This window comes from Grampus griseus (assembly GCF_964374135.1).
Source record: "Grampus griseus genome assembly, chromosome: 18".
NCBI lineage: Eukaryota > Metazoa > Chordata > Mammalia > Artiodactyla > Delphinidae > Grampus > Grampus griseus.
The window spans coordinates 31,530,268-31,552,060 of record NC_139012.1 but is presented as its reverse complement, the minus strand read 5'-3'; the positions used below and the strand labels follow the sequence as shown (position 1 = coordinate 31,552,060).

At 39.5% G+C, this 21,793-nt stretch overlaps 1 protein-coding gene across 1 annotated transcript in view; it reads right to left on the bottom strand.

The window, feature by feature from the left end:
• KLF12 (KLF transcription factor 12) overlaps positions 1–21,793 on the bottom strand; it is a 444,681-nt gene that overhangs the window by 229,793 nt on the left and 193,095 nt on the right. Inside the window, exon 3 of the mRNA XM_082675656.1 lies at positions 12,550–12,639. Within this exon, the coding sequence (XP_082531782.1) occupies positions 12,550–12,639 (90 nt within the window). The remainder of the gene's footprint in view (positions 1–12,549; positions 12,640–21,793) is intronic.

Sequence of the window (21,793 nt, the reverse complement as noted above, 5' to 3'; positions counted from 1 at the left end):
AAGAGTTAGTTTAGTTTTGTTTTACAAAATAGAAAGTTATTTTTAAACCACTACTCCTTTAACTATCATGGCCACATAATGTTTCTGAATAAAATTTCAAGTGCTTTCTACAGTAACAATTGTTTCTTGTTCTTTATGCTTAAGGAAAGTTAGCTGCATACAATAAGATATAGTATTTCAGAGCAAAACTCAAGAATACAGAACTAAAGATTTATTTTTAAATGTGAATTATGCATAAAGGCAGGTATTAATAACACAATATATATTATTTCTCTTGTGTAAACATAAATTGACAGTTCCATTTTTTAATTGATAATGGTGTCATATGAAACAGTGTGACTGTGGAGCATCACCAAAATCCATGTGAATAAATGGACATATATTTTAATTTACATATGCAATGTACTTTACATAATGAAATTAAGGAGAAATTCAGACTTAACAGTAACAATTCCAAGAGCAGTTACTTTTTATTGATTACTTAATACACAGTGTACTATGTTAAGCATTATGTATATAATTTCATTAACCTAGCTGAACTCTATACCCTTTATTACACCTGAATTTAAATATAGGAAAATGTTTCACATCCTTTTCAGAAACATTTCAGTCATCCAAAAACACTGCACAGAAATGTGAATATACCCCCAAGAACAATAATCCAAAGAGGACAAAGGCAAAATCTCCACTTTTACATATTTATGGAATGTCAACGTGGAAATCAGAAGTCACTGTGGCAAATAAAATTTGGTGGGAGGGAAATGAGAGCAAATTGAGGGTATACAGTCACGCAAGGTGAATGGAAAGAGATAACTGTCTCTACATCTATTTTATGACTTGATAAAACAACAGACATTAAGGGTTTTGTCATATCATTGGTATTTATTTACCATATTAATAATGATGATGGGTATGAAAATCACGTTCCTTTGCAAAATAGTTGATGGTAAAGACTGAAGAAATTTTCAGCAAGATATATAAATTTTTAGTAAGTACAATATTCACTGGGGGAAAAAATATGTGATCTTATACCTGAGAAGGTCATACGTATGGGTGGGAAAATAATGTCCAGACTGTCAGGTCCCTAAAAGGTGCCAGTAGCCGCTGCATTGTTCATAGAAAATACTTCACCTCAAACACTTTGCCTCTTTATTTTTTTCAGTAAATAGAGTAATATATTGATGATTCATTTGTAAATGGTTTGAATACTCATCTTTATATGAAATTTATCACTTGAAGTGACCCAAGAGACTTATTCTACTACCCTGTTATAACTGACTTAGCCAAGGGAAGTTGCAGATTTTAAACCCACAGTTGTATTAATTTCTTTCAATCTGAAGGTAAAAAAAGTATATAACTGAGGTCTTTAAAAAACGAACCTAAGAACAGTACATTCTTTATCTTAATTGTAAAGAACAATAAGATTGTCTTATTTAGCAGATATAGGCTTTAAGACTAAATAATCTCAATCATTATCTGCCTGGCTTTATTGAAAAAGATATAATTAGTCATGACAAGAGCATAACAGTGAAATTAAAAGTGGAAATAGAATTGGTCATGGAGACTATGAGTCATCTGAACTTCACAGCTCATTTATGACTGACGAGAAGTACATATTTCTTCGTTAAGAAAATCTCCGGACAATATGCCCTTAAGAGAAGAAAAAGGACTGACCAGCAGATTAGAGACAAATTCATTTTCCCACAGGCCACAGACACGACCATTCAGCAAGACGTTAAATTGATCAAAATTATCACCAGGTCGAATGTGCCTTGGTGGCAAAGTATATATTTTCCTCAGTGATGACTCTGACATAATTTGTAAAGCAATGAAAAAAAAAGACAACTGTTGACATTCTGATGTTACATATTTATGAAATTCTGGGTTCTCAAAATACTAAGACAGAGAGACAGAGTTTTCTAGAAGGTGCATCTAATGTGTGCTGTCAGCTCTGCTCAATTTGTTGATTTCTAAAATTGATAGACACACAGTGAAATAAAATTTTGCCAATGTGATGAGCAGGGAGTATTTTTGCACATTTTTACTTACTATTAAACTTTTGAAAACATTATTTTATATTAAAACAAACATACACTAAGTAGTAAAATATTTTTTAATCCTATGTAATTAAGGTAAAAGAGAGATTCCAAGAGTTCATATTTATTTATTTATTTATTTATTTTTTGTGGTACGCGGGCCTCTCACTGTTGTGGCCTCTCCCGCTGCGGAGCACAGGCTCCGGACGCGCAGGCTCAGCGGCCATGGCTCACGGACCCAGCCGCTCCATGGCATGTGGGATCTTACCGGACCGGGACACGAACCCGTGTCCCCTGCATCGGCAGGCGGACTCTCAACCACTGCGCCACCAGGGAAGCCCAAGAGTTCATATTTATTTCGTGGTACTGTGTGCACTGGGCATTGAACCTCTGTTGGTAAACCTGCATTTATTGGAGTACTGAATTAAAACTTTTCATAAGATCTAAAATTTTTCTTAAACATTAATATTGTAGTGGAAATTATTTGAAATCAGATCATTTCCAATGTGATGACTAGTTATAATACTGTCAAGGACAGCTTGCAATATGAAAAGATTCTGATTCAGAATACATGAACTCCAGTTACATGCCTGTTACTTACTGGTGATATGACCTTGGACGTACAATATCTCTGCAATTTTAATGACTAATAGGGCTAATATTATATCGACTCAAGGGTTTACTAAGGTAAAAAAGCAACTTGGATTGTTGAATTGACTCTCAATGAATTGACTCTCTTATATTATGAGATGTTTTATTTTATCTCTGGTTCCCCTTGTCCCTAAGTCTATTTTCTCTAATAATAATACAGGCACTGCAGTTTTGTTTTTTTGTAATTATTTGGTGTATACATGATGCATCTTTTCCTATCCTTTTACTTTTTGTTTGTTTAAAAGAATGTCTATTACAGAATTATTAATTTCCTGGAAGAAAAAATTCTAAACTATTAACAGCTTTTATTTCAAGGTAGTGTGATCATGCCTTTTATTTTTTTCTCGATGGGTTTTTTATATATTTGAATTTTTCAATGACAAAAATGTTACCAGACATAAGAATTACGTTTCTGATCTGGATGATCGACAGGACCCGCAATCTACAGGACTGGGATGACTAAACACAGACACAGCTGACTCTGGAACAGCATGAGTCCTCTTCCGCGTCAACTGTTTTCAACAGTAAATACTACATGATCCACCTTGCTTGAATCTGCGGATGCGGAACACAGATATGGAGGAACGCCAGATATGGAGGGCTGAATACAAGCTATACTTAAATGTTCAGCTGCTCAGAGGCTTGGCACTCATAACAACCCCTGCCTGGTTCCTCAACTGTAACCTCACTTTTCACATAAAACTTCTTCCTCCAGAGTCAGAAGAAGGGTGTTGTCAAAGCCAACATTCATTTAAGAAGCGGCCGTTTTAAGTAAAAACAGGGCCATTACTCACACATAGTTGCTGCTATAACAAACAGATTTTTTTAAAAGTCACTTCCCATTTGAACTGCCTGAAGCAATTTCTGCTGAAATTCTCCTTCAGCCATTCAGTTTAGTAATCCATACTAAACTGTCCCTTGGACAATTGTAAACATCAGCTCCCTGGGGTTTTAAATGTTTTTTTTCATTGTGGTAATGAATACATACTATAAAATTTACCCTCTTAACCATTTTTATCTGTGCAGTTCAGTAGTGTCAACTGCATTCACGTTGTTGTAACAGAGCTCTACAGTTTTTTCATCTCACAAAATGTAAACTCTCTCCTCATCAAACTACTCCCCATGTCCACCTCCACCTAACAACCACCATTCCATTTTCTGTTTCATAATTTTGCCTACTCTTGATTCTTTTTCCTTTTAACCTATCTGTATCTTTAAAGGGAGTTTCCTGTAGATAGAATGTAGTTGCGTCTTATTTTATTTCCAATCTGACAATCTGTCTTTTAGATGAAGTGCTTAAACCATGTGCATTTCACACAATAATCAAGGTGTTGTGTTTAAATGTACTACCTTGCTATTTGTTTTCTATTTCTCCTGTCTGTTCTTTGTTCATTTTTCCTCTTTTCTTGCTCTCTTTTAAATACAGTTGAGTACCTTTTCAAATGTTTCCAATTCATCTCTACCATTGATTTATTAGATACTATCTGGTTGTTTTCTTTTGTGTGTGTGTGTGTGTGTGTGTGTGTGTGTGTGTGTGTGTGTGTGTGTAGGGGGGTTGCTCTAGGATTTACAGTGTTACACCTTTAACTTAACACAGACTACCTTCAAATGATACCACAACTCTTCACACACACAACAGTATCCTTCCTTCCATCCTCCCATTTCTGTGCTACTGTTGTTACTCATTTTCCTTCAATATATGTTATAATGTATTGTTATTATGTTTGCTTTGAGCAATTTTTCTTCTAAAATTTTTTTTAATCTCATATTTGCCTAGGTATTTGCCATTTTGAGTGCTCTTCATTTCCTTGTGTTGATCCAAATTCCTACCTAGTGTCCTTTTACCGCTACCTAAGGAAGTTCTTTCTTCAGCCCTTAATGGTGTCTGATAAGAAGTCTGATTTTTGTTCCACTGTATGGCAGGTATATTTCCTCCTTCTCCCCTGGCTGCTGTTAAGACTACTCTTCATTACCTGTTTTCAGCAATTTGATTATTATATGCTTTGGCGTGATTTCTTTTGCTTGGGGCTGAACTTGGATTTGTGGGTTTATAGTTTTCATCACGTTTGGAGCATGTCCAGCCATTTCTTTGTTCAAATATTTTTTCTGGCCTCCCCTCCTCCTGCGAGTCCAATTGTACATATATTAGACAACTTGGGATTGTTCCACAGGTCACTGAGACTCTGTTTTTAAATTTTTTTTCTATATGATCGATTTTGATTAAATGCCACGACACTGTTACTTTTACATTATTGAAGGCTAGATCTGTCCTCCTTTGAGACTGTTGGATTTTGTTCTGGCACAACTAAGTAACCTGCAGATCAGTCTGATCCTTTCTGTCATGGAAAGGTCCAGACCAGACTATTATGGAACTAATTCAGCTCTATTACTAAGCTGTGGCCCTTCTGAGACCTCTACCAAATGCCCATGTATGAAGAGGTCTCTCCCATATGGTTTCTGTGAATTTTATGTGACATCCAAGAATCGTTCCACCCGTTGCCATCCTTGTCCTTTCCTTGCCTTCCTCCTCACACAGGCAGATCATTACTTAGCAAAACCCTTAAAGGGACCAGTTTGAAGATCCCCAGAGCCCTCTTTGTACAACCCCGTCCTCTCTGTTATTGTTCTCTTTAAAAATTAATTGCCTTGACCTCTCTAAATTCCAAACCCTGCCTGCCTAGCTCAGTGTGACTGCTAGACCCTCTCTGGGTCCGCCCTCCCTCTTTGCCTCCAGGCAGGAGGTTGAGGCAAGAGTAGCATCACCCCCTTTCTCGTCCCACGTTCCAAGGATCACAGTCCTTAACTGCCTATTGTCCAATACGTGAAAAACATTTCATGTATTTTGTCTGGTTTTCTAGTGTTTATGGTGGGAGGTTGATACCCACAGCAGTTAATCCCTAACAGTCAGGAGCAGAAAGTCCTCCAAGGGCTACATAAGATATTTTTGTGAGGCACTTTATAGACTCTGAATCAGTATATAAATATTAGGATAAGAAAACACACCTAGACATAGAGCAATATACACCTCATGCTCCAGATTTTTTTTTTCCTGATTCTACTACAAAGACTAGTACATGAAGGAGAACACGATCGTCCATAAGCTGAAATATTTTGGAAAGGTTAATTTCCCCCAAATCAAGATTACTCAGAGCATGAAATTTCTTTTAAAAAAGTTCCTTTTTACAAAGCACTGACGCTGTGCAAATGCAAATAATGCTTGGAAAGAATAGCATTTCACATTCTCCTCAATTAATACGACTGCAGTTAGAACCGGTCATCTGTGGATACCAAGAACTAACACTGCACAGAGGGGTCAAGGGTGTCTGGATGGCAGGCGGAAGGGAATAAAGTTGAAGGAGAAAGTACATTGCTAATGGGAAAGAAAGGGGGCAGAATTATCAGCTTCATAGCTTTGCCCAGGGCAGGCCCCGAGGGAAAGGGTCTGGCTGCCTGCTATATTTCCCTTGGGTACTATCTGTAATTACTATCACAGCTCATTGATTTTCAATTCTTTCTATTAATATATTTACTGGCCATTCTGACATTATTAAAATCAGTCCAACTCTGCTTCTACAGAGGAGGACAGCTCTTCCCTAAAATATGAGTTTTGCAAGTGCAGATATTTTTTCCTGCTTTTAAAAAAAATAATGGTCTTCTTGTATTAGCAATAATGTAGCTTCTGCGTATGCTTTTCTTTGAAGCCAGGTAGTGACATGCAAAGACTGGACTACGGATCAAAAGATCTCAAGTAGTGGGTCATCAGAGAATATTAAGTGATAAGCAACATCGTATGTCTAAGATAATTCTACCAATTTACTAGCTATGCTGGCCCCTGTTCCCAAGGTAGAGGGGGTAATAATGAGGCACTATGGAAGGGAAACGCAAGTGGCATTTTTACAATGCCTTCTCGTGCTCGTCTGATAGTCATTAAAGTAACACTGTCTTACTAAGCCTTGACACACTAATGTATATTAAATCTTCTATGTTAAGTTAAACATAGTGGTTTACTGAGGAAAAAGAAGTTAGACGTGTTGTGGAGTGTTTTTCTCTAAAGCCACTGAATTTTAATGTAACTGCCTGTCTCCAATCAGCACTGCATAGCACACATGTAGGTTCAGCTACAACACTTGCACCTGTTTCTCTTTGTTTATCAAACCTAAGAATTGGCGGCTTTTCCAAAATGGCACCTGTCTCGAAATCTCAATTCTGCCATTGACACTGGCTCCCACTTACAATAAAGAGCCTCTGAATTGATCGCTCTTTGTTGAGCTCTGCCTAAGCATCAGCTCCCTGCGCTGGGAGGATGAGGAATAACGAGAAACAAAAAGCATTAGCTCTGCTCTTAAGGACGTGACAATATAGTCGCCTTAACGTCGCTACTTCTCCTTGATACAGAAATGTCTTCAACACCTTGCTATGAATGTCCTACTGAACGGTTTGCAAAAGCACTGCAAGCCTCCAGGGGAAAGAACCATTATTCTCTTTTGTCCTACCTCTAAAATTAGAGCGCTCAGAGATCTCTGGTCCGACCAGGGCTGATATTTTCTGCTAGGAAGCCATGGAACCATACCTATCCGCTGCCATACCTGTCCCCTCCCCAGCTCCCGGGCTGTGGTAAAGCGACCTTAGGCCGTCTCCCACAGTGTAACACAGAGGGGTCTTTTATCACCCAATTACCAACTGCTCGGAACACTTAAAATGGGCAGAACATCCCATCTCCTTCTCTCCCTCAGCCACGCTATTGCCACCTCCCTGTGCCTACAAGCCCGCGGATCAGGGCTTCACCTGCCTCTACAAAGAGGAGAGAGAGGAGGAAAAACCAAGGGCTCCAACACCCTTGTGGTTGGAGGAAGGACTCAGGTCCGCTCCATCCCTGTGGCAGACCCCTCAGGCCTTAGAACACGAAGAGCGAGGGTGACTGAGTGAGGAATGATTCTTTCCTGTCTCCCTCTGACGCCTACGTATTTTTCAAATTTTTATTGAGAGAGCTTTTTTAAACATTTTACTTTAAAGAATTTCAAACATATATAAGATTAGGCAGAAGAGTTAAATAAGCCCTCTTGCACCCATCATCCAGCTTCAGTAATGATGGAACCATGACCAATCTTACTGCATCTCTATCCCCATCCATTCCACCCTCCCCTTTTATTTTGCAGCAAATCCCAGACATCGAATTATTTCATCTGGAAATATACCAACAAGTCTTTAAAGTATGTGAACTCAGACTCCTTTTTTAAAAATTATGGCCAAATAGCATTATCACACCAAGCGGTATCACTTCTGTGTTAAAATAATAACTGATTTCTGGCTTCATCATTCTATTTTTTTTAATTTTTTTTTTATTTTTTTGCAGTATGCGGGCCTCTCACTGTTGTGGCCTCTCCTGTTGCGGAGCACAGTCTCCGGACGCGCAGGCTCAGCGGCCATGGCTCACGGGCCCAGCCGCTCCGCGGCATGTGGGATCTTCCCGGACCGGGGCACGACCCGTGTCCCCTGCATCGGCAGGCGGACTCTCAACCACTGCGCCACCAGGGAAGCCCCATCATTCTATTTTTTTACATGATAAAATCTAAGCAGAATTTGCAACGTTTCTCCAGATGTGCTTAAATAAAAATTAAAATAAAAAAACAAAGCTTAAGATTTACCTGAAGTCCTCTCTTAGGATTATAAATTAATGCAGATGTTGAAACCTCTACTAAGTACCTATGAGAACTGCAGCAATGGAAAGTGAAGCAATGGGGCCCTTTATAATCCTATTGTTCGTCAAAAGGAGAACATTTCTTGAGCACCCACCACATGCAGTCAGGCCCTTGTGAGGCTGGATGGTTTGCTCCACTTCCCAGGCGAGGAGGAACAGGTGGACAGAGACGGCTGAGGAAGCATCTTAACTCAGGTCTGTCTCACTTTAAAGTCTGTGCATTTCTACTTCCACACACAGGCAGTTTCATTGCAGTATCACTCTTAGACTCGTCACTGGAAATGCCTTCGCTCACTCCATGCCTGTGACCAGAATCAAAGACCGTCAGACTGAATTTGGAAGGTCTCGTCTCTAACATCCCCACTGCACAGATGAAGACACAGAGGCCTGGAGATGGGCAGTTCCTTCCCAATGCCGTTCCAGCTAGGGAGCTGCAGGGCCAGGAATAAAATCACGTTTTATGTCTTTGAGGTGGTGCCTGTTCTCTGCACACCACCTTACCTCTGGGTTTACAAATTCTAGCATTCCTCTTCCTGCTTTAGTCCTGGGCTTAGTAACACCTTAGAACATCCCAAGGCTGAGAGCACACTTGAGAAGCTCTTAGAACAGCAGGACACAAGCACCAAAGGTCACAGACAAAGTCACTCCACGCTGTGCCCCTGAAGTATATCACAAGAGCACATGACCTTGCCACGGACCACGCAGCAGCATGCGCTGTATCACCAAGAAGGCTGAAGAAAACTTAGGTCACATTTCAGGAGACTGCAACAATGATCGACTTCAATACCACAAAACTAAGGGTTCCAAAGAGAAGTAAGGCACACAGAGACGGGCTGAATTAGCCACTCTTATCCATCCAGTTCACATGGCTACAAGATGAAGACTGCCACCAAAGGGAATCTATTATTTCCAATATTTCCAATTTTTATTTTTATGTTCACAACAACCCTATGAGGTAGACAGAGCAGCTTTATAAGCAGCTATTGACTAGTTTCATATTTTGCACCATGCCAGTTACAATGCCTGGACAAGTTTAATAAAGCACGTATTTTCTGAGCACTTGCCAGGAACTATGAGAAAAACACAAGGAATAGTTCTTGCCCTCTGAGAGCTTAGAATCTGATTAAAGAGATGGGGCCACGTACACACCACGGAACTATTTAGAGGAAGAGGCAAGGCAGCCAGAACTTTTCAGAGAAGAGAAAGCAGAGTGGCCAACCTCGGCCTGTTCCACAGTCTTTCTTTAAGCTCTGAAATGTGCTCATCCAGTCCTGAATTCCTTGGAGAGGAGGGGGCACATGCAGAGACCAGCTGACAGCCGAAGACCTAAGGGACTATTTATGACAAGAAAGAGGGAAGGAGCAGATGCCTTCATGGTGCCCTGAGACAGGAGGTCCATGTAAAGTAGCAGATCTTTACAATACTGCCTGTAGCCTGAAAGGCAGACTGACTCTTTTTCCCCTTAACGCTGATGGAAGAGTCTCAGAACTAGGTTTCCACAGTGATTAGAGAATCCCACTAACGCGCAAGCTTCAGGCTTTCCCATTCATTGTTGTGATGCACAGATACATTTCTATAATGTTTTGTTCACTGTAACTAACATCTCATCTTTTTCAAAAGCCCATAATCACACATGCGATGATTTTAATGTCACCAATATGTTCACATTTTCTTATGAAGAATCAAACTTCAAACAGCCTTTAATACTCAATGAGGAGAGTTCTGTAAGATGGAAATCAAGAAATCTTCAGAATTCTAGCACTCCTTATCTAAAAGTAGTTCTGAGATTCTGAAATTACACAGGATTATCACCCATCCCATCACCTCCAATAAAAAGCTCCAGTAAAGGGACGAAAAATAAAGTTCACTAAAATTCAAGATTTCAGCTGTTTAAAGAAGAGTTGATTTAAAGTATTACAAATGACTAAGTACAAATTAATTGTATTCTATAAATAGTTAAATCATAATACATTTCATTCAACACTGTGGTCTGCTTCTCTTAAAGCTTTGCTGTGAAAGAGAACAAAAGTTTGCGTGTCATATACTTAAGAAAAGTATATACGAGACTAAGGAAAAGAAAAAATGAAGTTTCTATTCCCGTCCAACACACACATTCTAAATTAGGGTTAAAGTACCAATCGGCTCCATTCACAAAGAAGAAAACGGATTTTAATGAACAGGCATTAAGTAAAACCTAGAACCTACAATTTTTCCTGTCCCTATTTGAGGACAGAAAAATACTTTCTATAAATAATGTGACATGAGTTTCTTATTCACATGTAAAACCCCTGGGAATATTGGCTTTTGTTTTTTGTATACTTAAACCTTTCATGCAAACCTTACCTTAAAACTGATAGTAAAGGAGAGAGAAGTACCTAGATGTTCTTACAGATTCCCAGGACTGGTGACAACAATGCACTATTCCTGGCTTTGCCTAATAGCCCAGGTAACATATTCTGACTGGTTTTCTGTACTTTTTTGCCTCCCTCCAACATGTATGATTTGAACAGATTTACTGTTATTTAAGTGGAAGAACATACTGTGAAATAAAAGCGACATTGTGAAACATACCATTTTCACTTTTCCATCAGGCTACCTTCTCCAAATAAGATGTTACAGTCTGTATGTTTTGTTAAACTTAAACACGGGGTATGTAGGAATTTATTTTATTAAACTGATGCTAATGCATTTAGATTAAGAAAACAGAACTCCTAAGAAATAAAACACATCCTTCTGTGGTTTGGTTAAGAAAACAAAGGTAAAGAACTACTTAGTTTGGAGGATATAGAGTTTAACTTGATGAGTGTCAGGCTAGAAAATCCAGGTGAACACATGATTTTTTCTAAAGGTTTGTCTACAATGAACAAGCAATTATTAATAACCAACACATAGTCTTTTCTTTCATGATGCTCTACTGCCTAAGTTTGGGGTTGAATCTCTGTGACTCAGTCATTATGTCACGCAGACTGTGGGGTTATGTTCTCGGTTGACATACTCCACAATGTGCATTTCAGAGCTACCACAGTCTACGCTGAACATAAAGATGAAATGATATGCTCTACAGGATGGGGGTCTGTTTCAGACACTGACTTACACGGAAGAGAAATATATCATGAGATGCCATACACCCTGCCACATAGCGCTCAGGAATGGGGACGTTACTGGAGAACCCTCTAAATGCAACCATCGAGATCCCTGCCCTCGAGTGTCCTCATTACAAAATAATTTTGGTACATCAGTATCCTAACCTCTTGAATGGGGTCCCAGAGGAACTCATGCGTACTGACTGTTGTAAGAGTGAGAGTTTATTAACACTTAAATTTGATTGCTCAATTACAAAACACTGCTAATGTTTTGTTTTGGTTTTTTTGAATAAGGGATACACAAATAAGATTAAATATATATTTAATCGATGTCCTTTTTGCGGTCACGTGTACTCGCCTCTGTGATGCTGTTTTAGTAAGACAGGTAGGCAGTGCTTTCTCCCTTAAATACAAAAGGTGGTCAGCCAATGCTGCAAGGAATCACGTCGCGGTGATTATGATTTTTACTAGTGAAGCTATAGATGTTAACAATTATAAAATCACCCACATCGTTTTAAAAAATCTAGCTGTGTTCTTAAGTCCTTACACTTTCAGTAGCCATAAACTGTCAATTTGGCTACGTTATTGCTCAATAAGCTTTCTTTTGCTTTTATGTGCTTTTCAAACTCACTATCAACTATAAAAAACGGTAAAAACAAATGTCAAAAAGAGAAATCCATCCCAAAACAGTAACATTCCCATAACTGTACTCTGTTATTTCCTAACTTAGCAAGAACCAAACTACCTTGACATTGAGGTTAGAGTCCCATCTTATTTTTTTAATTCTTCCTCTGCGAGTTGGATTTGAATTAGTTTTCCAAAACATTCACCAATTTAAATAAAGCCGTATGGTCACTATGCCTTCCTAAATTCAAGAACTTATCTTTTCTAAGTTAGTAATACTTGAGGTTGCAAATGGGTGAGAATCAACCATGGTCTCAGATGATTTTTACTCAAGAGAGAAAAGCTGAAGCAAGTGAAAAATCAGAAGTGTTCTGCAAACCTTAGAACACTCTGGAGGTAAACACTGCCACTCTCTTAAAGAGAAGGGGGTGGGGCATCGTCGGAAACTTCTGCTTACCCCTTGTTCAGATTCCAAAAGCTCTGTTTTGACTCTGACTGCCGGCATCCCATCAAGCATTAACATTCTGTTCTCAAGGGTGTTGATATTCTGAGAATAAAAAAGAGAGAGAGGGAAATTCAGCTATAAAGCGTTCAGAAGAGGACAGCTAGTAGAGTCTGCCTTCATTGTAGTACATTTAGTACTGCTAACCTAATTTTTTAACAATATAGTATAATTAAAGGAGAACATCAGCACAGCCAATTATCCCCCCATGCTGAACTTTCATTTGAAATAATGACCAAGAACTTGAATTAATCAGTCTGATTCTATGACCCCTGGGTTGGAGGTCAGACGGTAATAAACTGAAGTAAGGCAACCTTACGTTAATTTATACGGGGCCGGAATAACTCATCACACTTGCAATCGTGGAAGGAAATACCAGGCAAGTTTCTTTCTTCCTTAGCTCTGGAGGTTGTACTGTATACAGAAATCCATAAAGGAAAAGACAGATCAAAATAATTTATATACTCTCATACTACTGTCAAAGTGGAAATAACTTTAAATACAAGATACTATAATGCTGGAGAGTGAATTCCGGTATCATGGTATATCTGATCAAATGAAAATTTCTACCTTTCAACGGCAAACATCTGCTTTAAAAACAACTAACATAAGTCTTGGATTAAGAGCGAATTCTTAAGCTGAAGTCATAATCAAAGAATAAACGACAATTTGGTTTCTGTTCCAGTATATGTTTGCCTCCATTTAACACCTCTTGAAGGGAAAACCTTACTTCTATTGTGGTGCAATAGAATTTCAAACATCTATAAAAAGATTAAATCAGGGTTATTTTTTGACTAATTTCCACAGCTTCGGGGATTTTCTGAAGTCAACAACCTAGGAAGGGGAGTCAGAAAGCCACACATCAGTGCTTGCTTCAGGCCAAAATCAGGCTCCTGCTTTAAAATATGTTGAGAATGCCAACTTTACCCTCAAACACTGACTAAACCAAGAAATTAAAATGACTAAGTCTGACTGAGCTTTTAGACTAGTGTCTTTGCTGTTACAGAATGTAACCACATGACACTAAGGTGGTCTTATTAAAAGAAAGAGACATTTCTAAATGTTTTGCCTACATGGTGACAAAGGTTAAATATCACTTCTAAACCTTCAGGTTTTCGCCATTCATGGAGTTGCTTTTCTCCCCAACAGACAGTTAAATAAAAACAACTCTCACTTCAACACATCATAAATTAAACGTTTTTATTACCAAATAATACCAACAGAGTGCAGTATAGTGAAGCTCTAATTATTTCTCCCATTTCTTGACTCTCCTTTTTGTTTAAGAAAAATACTCTGAGAAATAAAATGTATGGGGCTTCTTATCACAAATATTTGCTCAGAGAAATCAACGGCAAGAAGAAAAAGCAAATTTACGCTAGAGCTAACTAATGAGCATTTAGAAATCCCATGCTACCTAGTCTGTTAGGTAATAAAAAGAAGAAAAATTACTGTCATGTTCCTCTCTTAGAAATGTACAATATTATTAAAACTGGCAGGATACATCATTGTTTTTACATGTTTGCTTTTGACTTGTCCATATTTTGGGGGGGGGGGATTTTTGCATCCTAATAGCTTAGAACAGAAGGAACTATGGCATTACTGGTGAGCTCAGTGCATTTGTTCCAAGCTTAAAATCCTTTCGCGGAGGCTGGTGGGTTGTTTGCATATCAGGCATGGACCTCAAATCCCAATGTGTCACTTGCTTCCATGCTTGGAAGCAGCCAGCTTGGTTTGCTACCTCCCAACCTCAGGAAAGTCTTCCTGCTGCCAGCAGCCCTCAACTGCCGGGCCTTTCACAGCAGCATGGAATCCACCCTAACAAAGCCTCCCGTAGGCTGTTTGGTTGGTAGACAATGAAGGATGAGTTGATACTGCTTCCTACCCCGGAGGAGGTCTTGCCCAGATGGAAAGGGAAGAAGATGCCTTGCAAAGGAGGGGAAAAGACAAAGAGCGATTCTGGAAAGGCACGTTTAATGAACTGTTAGAATCTGATTAGAGGCTAATGCCCCTTTTAGTGCTTTGTACCAATTTACAGCTGATAGACTTCAGCCGTTTTCCTCGCTGGCTGTGATCAACCCATTCATTTAAAAAAAAAAAATGCAAGCTAACCAGAGTCTTTGAAGTTAAAAACGGATAAATCATAAAAAGCTGACTGGGTTCACATGCTATTTAGTACATTTAAATATCACTGTTTTCATTATAATTTTTGTTGTTGTTGTACTGGAATAATTCTAGATCGTTAAAGACAGGGTTACACTTCAGTTTCCTATAAAAGTGAAATAATTAAACACATTTTCAAGCATTTTTTTAAGAAATGAAGTTTGCCCGGCAAATATTTCTCTTTCCCTGATTTTTCCAGGATCAGCGTAGCATACCCATAATAAACACCATAAATAACAATGTTCACAGCTAAGGAACCCAATCCTTAATTATTAAACTCTTGCAACTAGTGCAGATTCGATCAGTACATATGCCTGAAAGTTATACTGTATATACATGAAGCATATTAATCTCTGCATTCCTGATTCTGACCTTGTTTAGCCTAAAGAGAAGGGCCGAGCATCACACCATATCCCAGACCATCCAAGAAGGTGTGTGGTTTTTACGGAGCACATGGTAATTATACAGCATTGAGGACATAGTCCTTGGAACAAAATATCAATAGATTTATCTCTCTAAGCTAAAAATCAGATACATACAATCTCAACGGACTTCAGACTTTAAATATGTAATAAACTCTAATAATTTGAAATTGCTGTCAAACATATCTTGTCGTGATCTTGATCAAAACGCATTTGCTGGGGAATCCAATAGCTCAGTTGATTCCCAAGAGGTAAATAAGATTAGTCATCAATTTTAGTAACATGGTACTCTCTATGTTGTAACAAATATTTTGATATTATACAACCCTACATAATTTATGTATATGTGTTTATATTCATGTACACGTATCTATACACTTATGTTACTTATTTCATATGAGTAAACTGTATCAATTACAGACAAATTTATCATCAGATTTATTAGCTGGCTGTTGATCAATTACACGTGTACTGGATGAGAACAGTACTCTGGATACTCCTATTTCCCAAAAAAGATTTGGCAACACAGCAGTCCAGCTGATAGTAGCTCTCCCGGTCAAAAGCAGTATAAACACAACTGTCAAGAGACCTTCAAGATGGCGGAAGGGTAAGACGTGGAGATCACCTTCCTCCCCACAAATACATCAGAAATACATCTACATGTAAACACAACTGTCATCAACCCTAGCATCTCACAATATTTTGAATGGAACCTGCAGGAAGGAAAAGGACTGATGCTCAATAATCCTCTCTCACAAAAATATAGAATGGGGGGGACTTTCCAGGGCAATTACTACAATCCGCCCTCCTACTCCCAGAATGCAGGTCTCTTTCCTCTCCCTCCTCCAGACTGTGCGTCATCCACTTTGCACAGGTGGGGTAATAAAGAGCCAGCTAGTCAACATTCAACAGACCAAAGTTTTCAACAAGGCTTCCCTTCATAAGCCAAAAATATCTACTGGGATTTGTTCCGAGTTCTCAAGATACAGGACATATTCACTTAAACATATTTCCATCTTGAATCTCCATGTTTGGCTACAGGTAATGAAAAATATGAATTGCCCTCACCCCTACCCGTGTTATGTTCAACAGTGATCAAAGGGACATTTGAGAAGCAATTCAGGATTCACTGCATCAAGCTGATTAAGGCATGTTCGGAAAAGATTCTTAACGGGTTATAATGCAGGCATACCAACCGGTTAAAAGTATCATCCTCTGAGTACTTTTTCCTACAGAAAAAGCAGAAGAATCAGATTATAAGGAAATTCGCCTTTTGCTTGAAAACCACGTCATAAAGAAGTCAATCTCTCCCCTCTCTTGACTCACTTCTACCATAACAACAATAAAAACCAACAAAAATAACAATTGTTTTCCAAGCCTGTATGCCAGTTCAACCAATACGTCCTTTCTTCAGAGAAAACATAAGTGTTTTATACTACCCCCAAATTTATGCTGAAATGCAAAAGAATGAGTGAATCCCTGCTCTTCATAAGGATCGACACACCTAAGAGATTAGAATTATGCCCAGCCAACAGTTTCCATTATCTATTGTTATGCAACAATAGGTAGCATAACACAGCTACCATTTTATTATTATCTTGCTAACAAACATAATAACAGCACCTACTATTTGCATATTTACTATGGACTAGACCCTGTGCTAAGAGACGTGTACTCATTCAGTCCTTACAGCTACCCAAGAGGTCAAGGCTTTATTATCCGAAGATGAGGCATCTGAGACACAAGGAGGTTAAACTGTCCAAGGTCACACGATTAGTAAGTGGTGCCGCTCGATTCCAAACCAAAGGAGCCTGAGCCCAACCAAACTAAGCTCCCAACCACTAAACCCCTCTCTCCCTTCCTCTCCCTCTCCTTCTCTCTCCATCTTCCTCTGTGTGCTCCCTAAATCGACGTGGAAAAAAACATGAGCACCTTACTGAAGGCCCCAACAGAGGAGCTCTGGAATCTCAGTCGATGGCTCCTCTCAGGGCTGAACTGATTTAGTCACTGAAAGGAATGCGCAACTTCTGGTCACCGGTGAGTATCAACAGTTTGGGGAATAACAATAAGAGATCAAATAAGCCCCTGGTTTCAAAGCTATTTCACGTATTTTTTTCTTTAAATCAATCTTTCAACATATTTCCGTAGCTTGATAAGATTATACATTCCTATCCTAGAAACATCTCGTAATTAATTTAGCAAGTCAGTCCCATCCTGAGTTCAACATCCAGAAAAATCTATGGTAATCTCATCTGCTACCCAGTGTTTTGAAAATATTCATATCCTAGATGGCTCATGCGATATTTTCACAATAGTTTGAAGTACTTGGATTATACAGGAACTTCATCTTCGACCTTTTATACTCAAAAGAGATACATTCGGGCCTCACACTCAATTTATAAGTGCTTAGATTAAGTGTAAAATTAGATTTTTCTAAACTCACATACCCTCACACTGGTAAGTCAGTTTTGTAGAGGGCATATGCGTAATTAAAGTACCTCTGATGGTACAAAATAAGTATCAGTTGAAATGTTGACTTTGCCATTCTGGCCCAGGCTTTCATCTTCCCTTGCTTTGCAGCACAGGAGAGTGGATATCACACTGATGATCATATTTTACTGCGAGAACTAGAATCCAAACTATAGACCTACTGGGACTTGCAACTTAAATCCCCTTCAGTGGTTTCAATGATCCATATACACATTATTCTGAAATATCTGTCATCAGTCTCAAAAACAAAACCCTTCCACAGTCACCTCACATTGAAACATGGAACTGTGTCTTTCATAAGAATTGGTAAAAACTGCACATGCAATGCAGCAACTTATATTTTCCTGATAGCAAGAATCATTGTTTTCAGGCTTCCCTGGTGGCACAGTGGTTGAGAGTCCGCCTGCCGATGCAGGAGACATGGGTTCGTGCCCTGGTCCGGGAAGATCCCACATGCCGCTGAGCGGCTGGGCCCGTGAGCCATGGCTGCTGACCCTGCTCGTCCGGAGCCTGTGCTCCGCAATGGGAGAGGCCACAACAGTGAGAGGCCCGCGTACTGCAAAAAAAAAAAAAAAAAATCATTGCTTTCTTTGTTGGTAAAGTGCTAAATTACCACAACAATGGATCGTTTACACTAATAGTTTTAGAAATGTCAACTGAGCTTCTAAATAAGTCTTCCACCCCAGCATTAATACAGATTGTAATAAAAATTATTTTGTCATTCATATTCTGAAGAGCTGCACACACTTGGGGGTCATGAGCGGGCCAAATTTCTCCTTAAACACGCAGTGACGGGTCTCTGCTATGGCAGTCATCTCATTCTATCCGTGCCACATTCATGAACCATGAGGCACTACAGGAGGTAACGGGCAGAGCCAGGACTGGAGAACAGAAACCAGGTCAAAAAATCAGGCAATTATCATGGCAAGAGACGTGCCAACTGACCACCAACCAAACCCTAGAGAGGGAGCACAAAACTTCAGCTCAGCTGCGCAGATATTAACATCCCAGGGAGAGATCAAATGTGTAGGAACTGGTATCAGGACAGGCTAACAAGTGGTCTGGATGTCAGGTAAAGTATAAGGGAATTATTCAGTCGTAAAAATGAAGGAAGTCTTGCCATCTGCAACAACAATGGATGGACCCCGAGGGCATTATGCTAAGTGAAATAAGTCAGACAAAGAAAGACAAATACCACATCTCGCTTAGACATAAGATCTTAAATGCACACACACACACACACACAAAATACCAAAAAAAAAAAAGAGAGAGAGAGAGCGAGCTCATAGATACAGAGAATAGATTGGTGATTGCCACAGGGGTGTGTGTGTGTAGTGAGAGAAGGTGGTCAAAAGGTACAGATTTCCATTTATGAAATAAATAAGTCATGGGGATGTAATGTACAGCATGGTGACTCTATTAACAGTATATGTCAATTATAGCTCCCACCTCCCCCCAAAAAAAGAGGATGAGAAAGAAAAGAGAGAAGTGAGTTCAGTCCTGGAAAAGGAAGCCAGAAACAAGATTCTCTGAAGGGAGCAGGGCTAGCTGAAACTAATTCTGGGTGCCTAGCCCCAGGAGAAGCCAGAACTGGGTAACAGATGCAGACAAAAATCAGAGAGCTAGCCACGTGCCCAAGCCCAGGCACACACATGGGCACAAAAACCAGGCACCAGGAGGCTGGGCAGAAAGGCCGATGCAGTACACAGGACCCACACATGGACAATTACACTTGCAATACAACCACAATATGACCACAGCATCTCAAAATTTTTAAAATAATTATACAACAATTATAATAGCAATATACACATAACCATATTCGAACAATGATAATAACAGTAACTACTATTTACTAAACACTTACGTACCAAGTGTTGTCTCATGGGCTTTACATTTGTTATATCACTCGTTCATTCAAAAAATACCTACTGAGTACCAGGCACTGTCTCGCTATTTAGGAAACATCAGTGAACAAAATGGGGAAACTTACAGAGTTTCATTCTTTTCTTTTTTACTACGTCCATTTCAGACAAGAAAGTTCAGGTTCAGAGAGATTAAGTCATCTGCCCAAGGTTATGAAAATGATCGGCAGTCTAACTCTGGGGCTAATACCTATTTTCCATTGCTACCTGGGATAGAGATTCTCAACTGCTCGGTACTCTGACATTGGCTGCAAAGTTTGGATGAGCCCAGAAGTGTCCAAGCCACTCTGGCTAGTGTACTTCAAGCTCCTGTTATATCAAAAGGCTGGGAACCAGGGCTGAAGTGGGAGCAGCAAGGCAAGGGCAGGCTGATCACAGACACACTGAAGGGAGATGGTGTTAAGGTCATTATGGAGTCTTTACCCTGTCCTATAGTGGGTACCTCTAACTATTTACCCAATGTGCCTCTAACCAGTTACCCAACCCTGTTTTCCACCATTCTGCTCAGGGTACATCTCAACCATGTGAAAAATGCTCTCTCCTCCAGGCCTCTGTATATTCGATTCCACCCTTGTATTCATCACTACCTGACAAATTCTTTATCTGTTATTACACTAGAATGTACGTTCCAGGAGGGCCATGACATTGCCTTTTTGTTCATAAGTCCCTATCCCCAAACTTATAACTGTGTCTAACACATGCTATGTGCTCAGTAGATGTTTGCTGGGCTGATGAAAGAATAAATGTAAATAAATCTAAAATCAGTTCATTCCCTGGGTTCACCTGACCCAGGTGATATAACTGATTGTTGAGAAACAGATGGCAAGAAGAGCATAAGCAAAGTCGTAGGGCAATGAAATTCTCCATGTTTGTGAACAGTAATAAAGGATTTCATGTGGCTGGAACACAGGATTTATTGGAGGAGAAACTGGAGATGAGACCATATAAGTAACTTGGTGTTAGGGGGCAAAAGGTCTTATATGTTATGGTAATTCATTCATTCATGCAAAAATGTTTCTTTAATGCCTGCAATGGGCTAGCTGCTAGGGGCCCAAGTGAATAAGAGAGAAAGATTCCCTATCCCAAGAAAACTTGAGGTAAATGGGAAAGAAATGTGTTTGGGTATCACACAGCAGGTGATGGGGCATCATGAAGCAAAAGCATAATGTGTTTAAGCTTTGTGTTTAGAAAGCTAGCCCTGGACTTGCTTTGGAAGATGGCTTATAAACAGATAGAATTTGATGCAGAGGGAAGAGCCACCAGTTCACAGGCTACTGCAACAACTCAGGGGAGAGCTGGGGAGAGCCTGACCCAAAACAGTGGCAGTGGGAATAAAGAGGAGGAAAATTATTTGAGAGAGAGTACACAGGAAGAATAAACAGCTTTTTTTTTTTTTTTTCGGTACGCGGGCCTCTCACTGTTGTGGCCTCTCCCGTCGCGGAGCACAGGCTCTGGACGTGCAGGCTCAGCGGCCATGGCTCACGGGCCCAGCCGCTCCGCAGAATGTGGGATCCTCCTGGACCGGGGCACGAACCCGCGTCCCCTGCATCGGCAGGCGGACTCTCAACCACTGCGCCACCAGGGAAGCCCATGAACAGCTTTTGATGACTAACAAGAAGGAGGAAGTGTGGGGTAAGAGCTGAGAGGATTGTCAAGGATGGCACTGATTTTCTACGTTGTACATGAAGCTTGAGGCAGGAAGCCCAGCAGGAAAAGCCAAACGTGTCATATATTCCTCCAATATCCCGTAAAGGACCTATTGCACTCTGAGATACATGAATATTTCAGTATATTCTTTAATTTCAATACATTTTTGCTTACTCAGGATCTGTTATGCATCGAAGAAAATTCCTCTCAAGCTGAGTACATTCGAATATTATAACAGATACTAATAGAGTCAAATTTATTCAAACTTGGAAACACAGGTTTGGTTGAAATAAGGAAAAAACTATAAATAAAGAAGTCATCTTCTTAGCTGCATTTTCAAGACAAGAATTAACTCTGTCTTCACTATCATTTTTCCCGGGATTTATCATTTTACAGACTTCCATGGTTATCAAAACTTAAAACAAAATAAATATTTGCCAAAGTACAAGTTTAAGAGTACTGTACATTAACATATTCATCGCTGTTTCCCTTTATGAAAAGTCATTTGGATAGTAATGAAAAAAATATGCAGAACACTGAATGGAATATGTAATG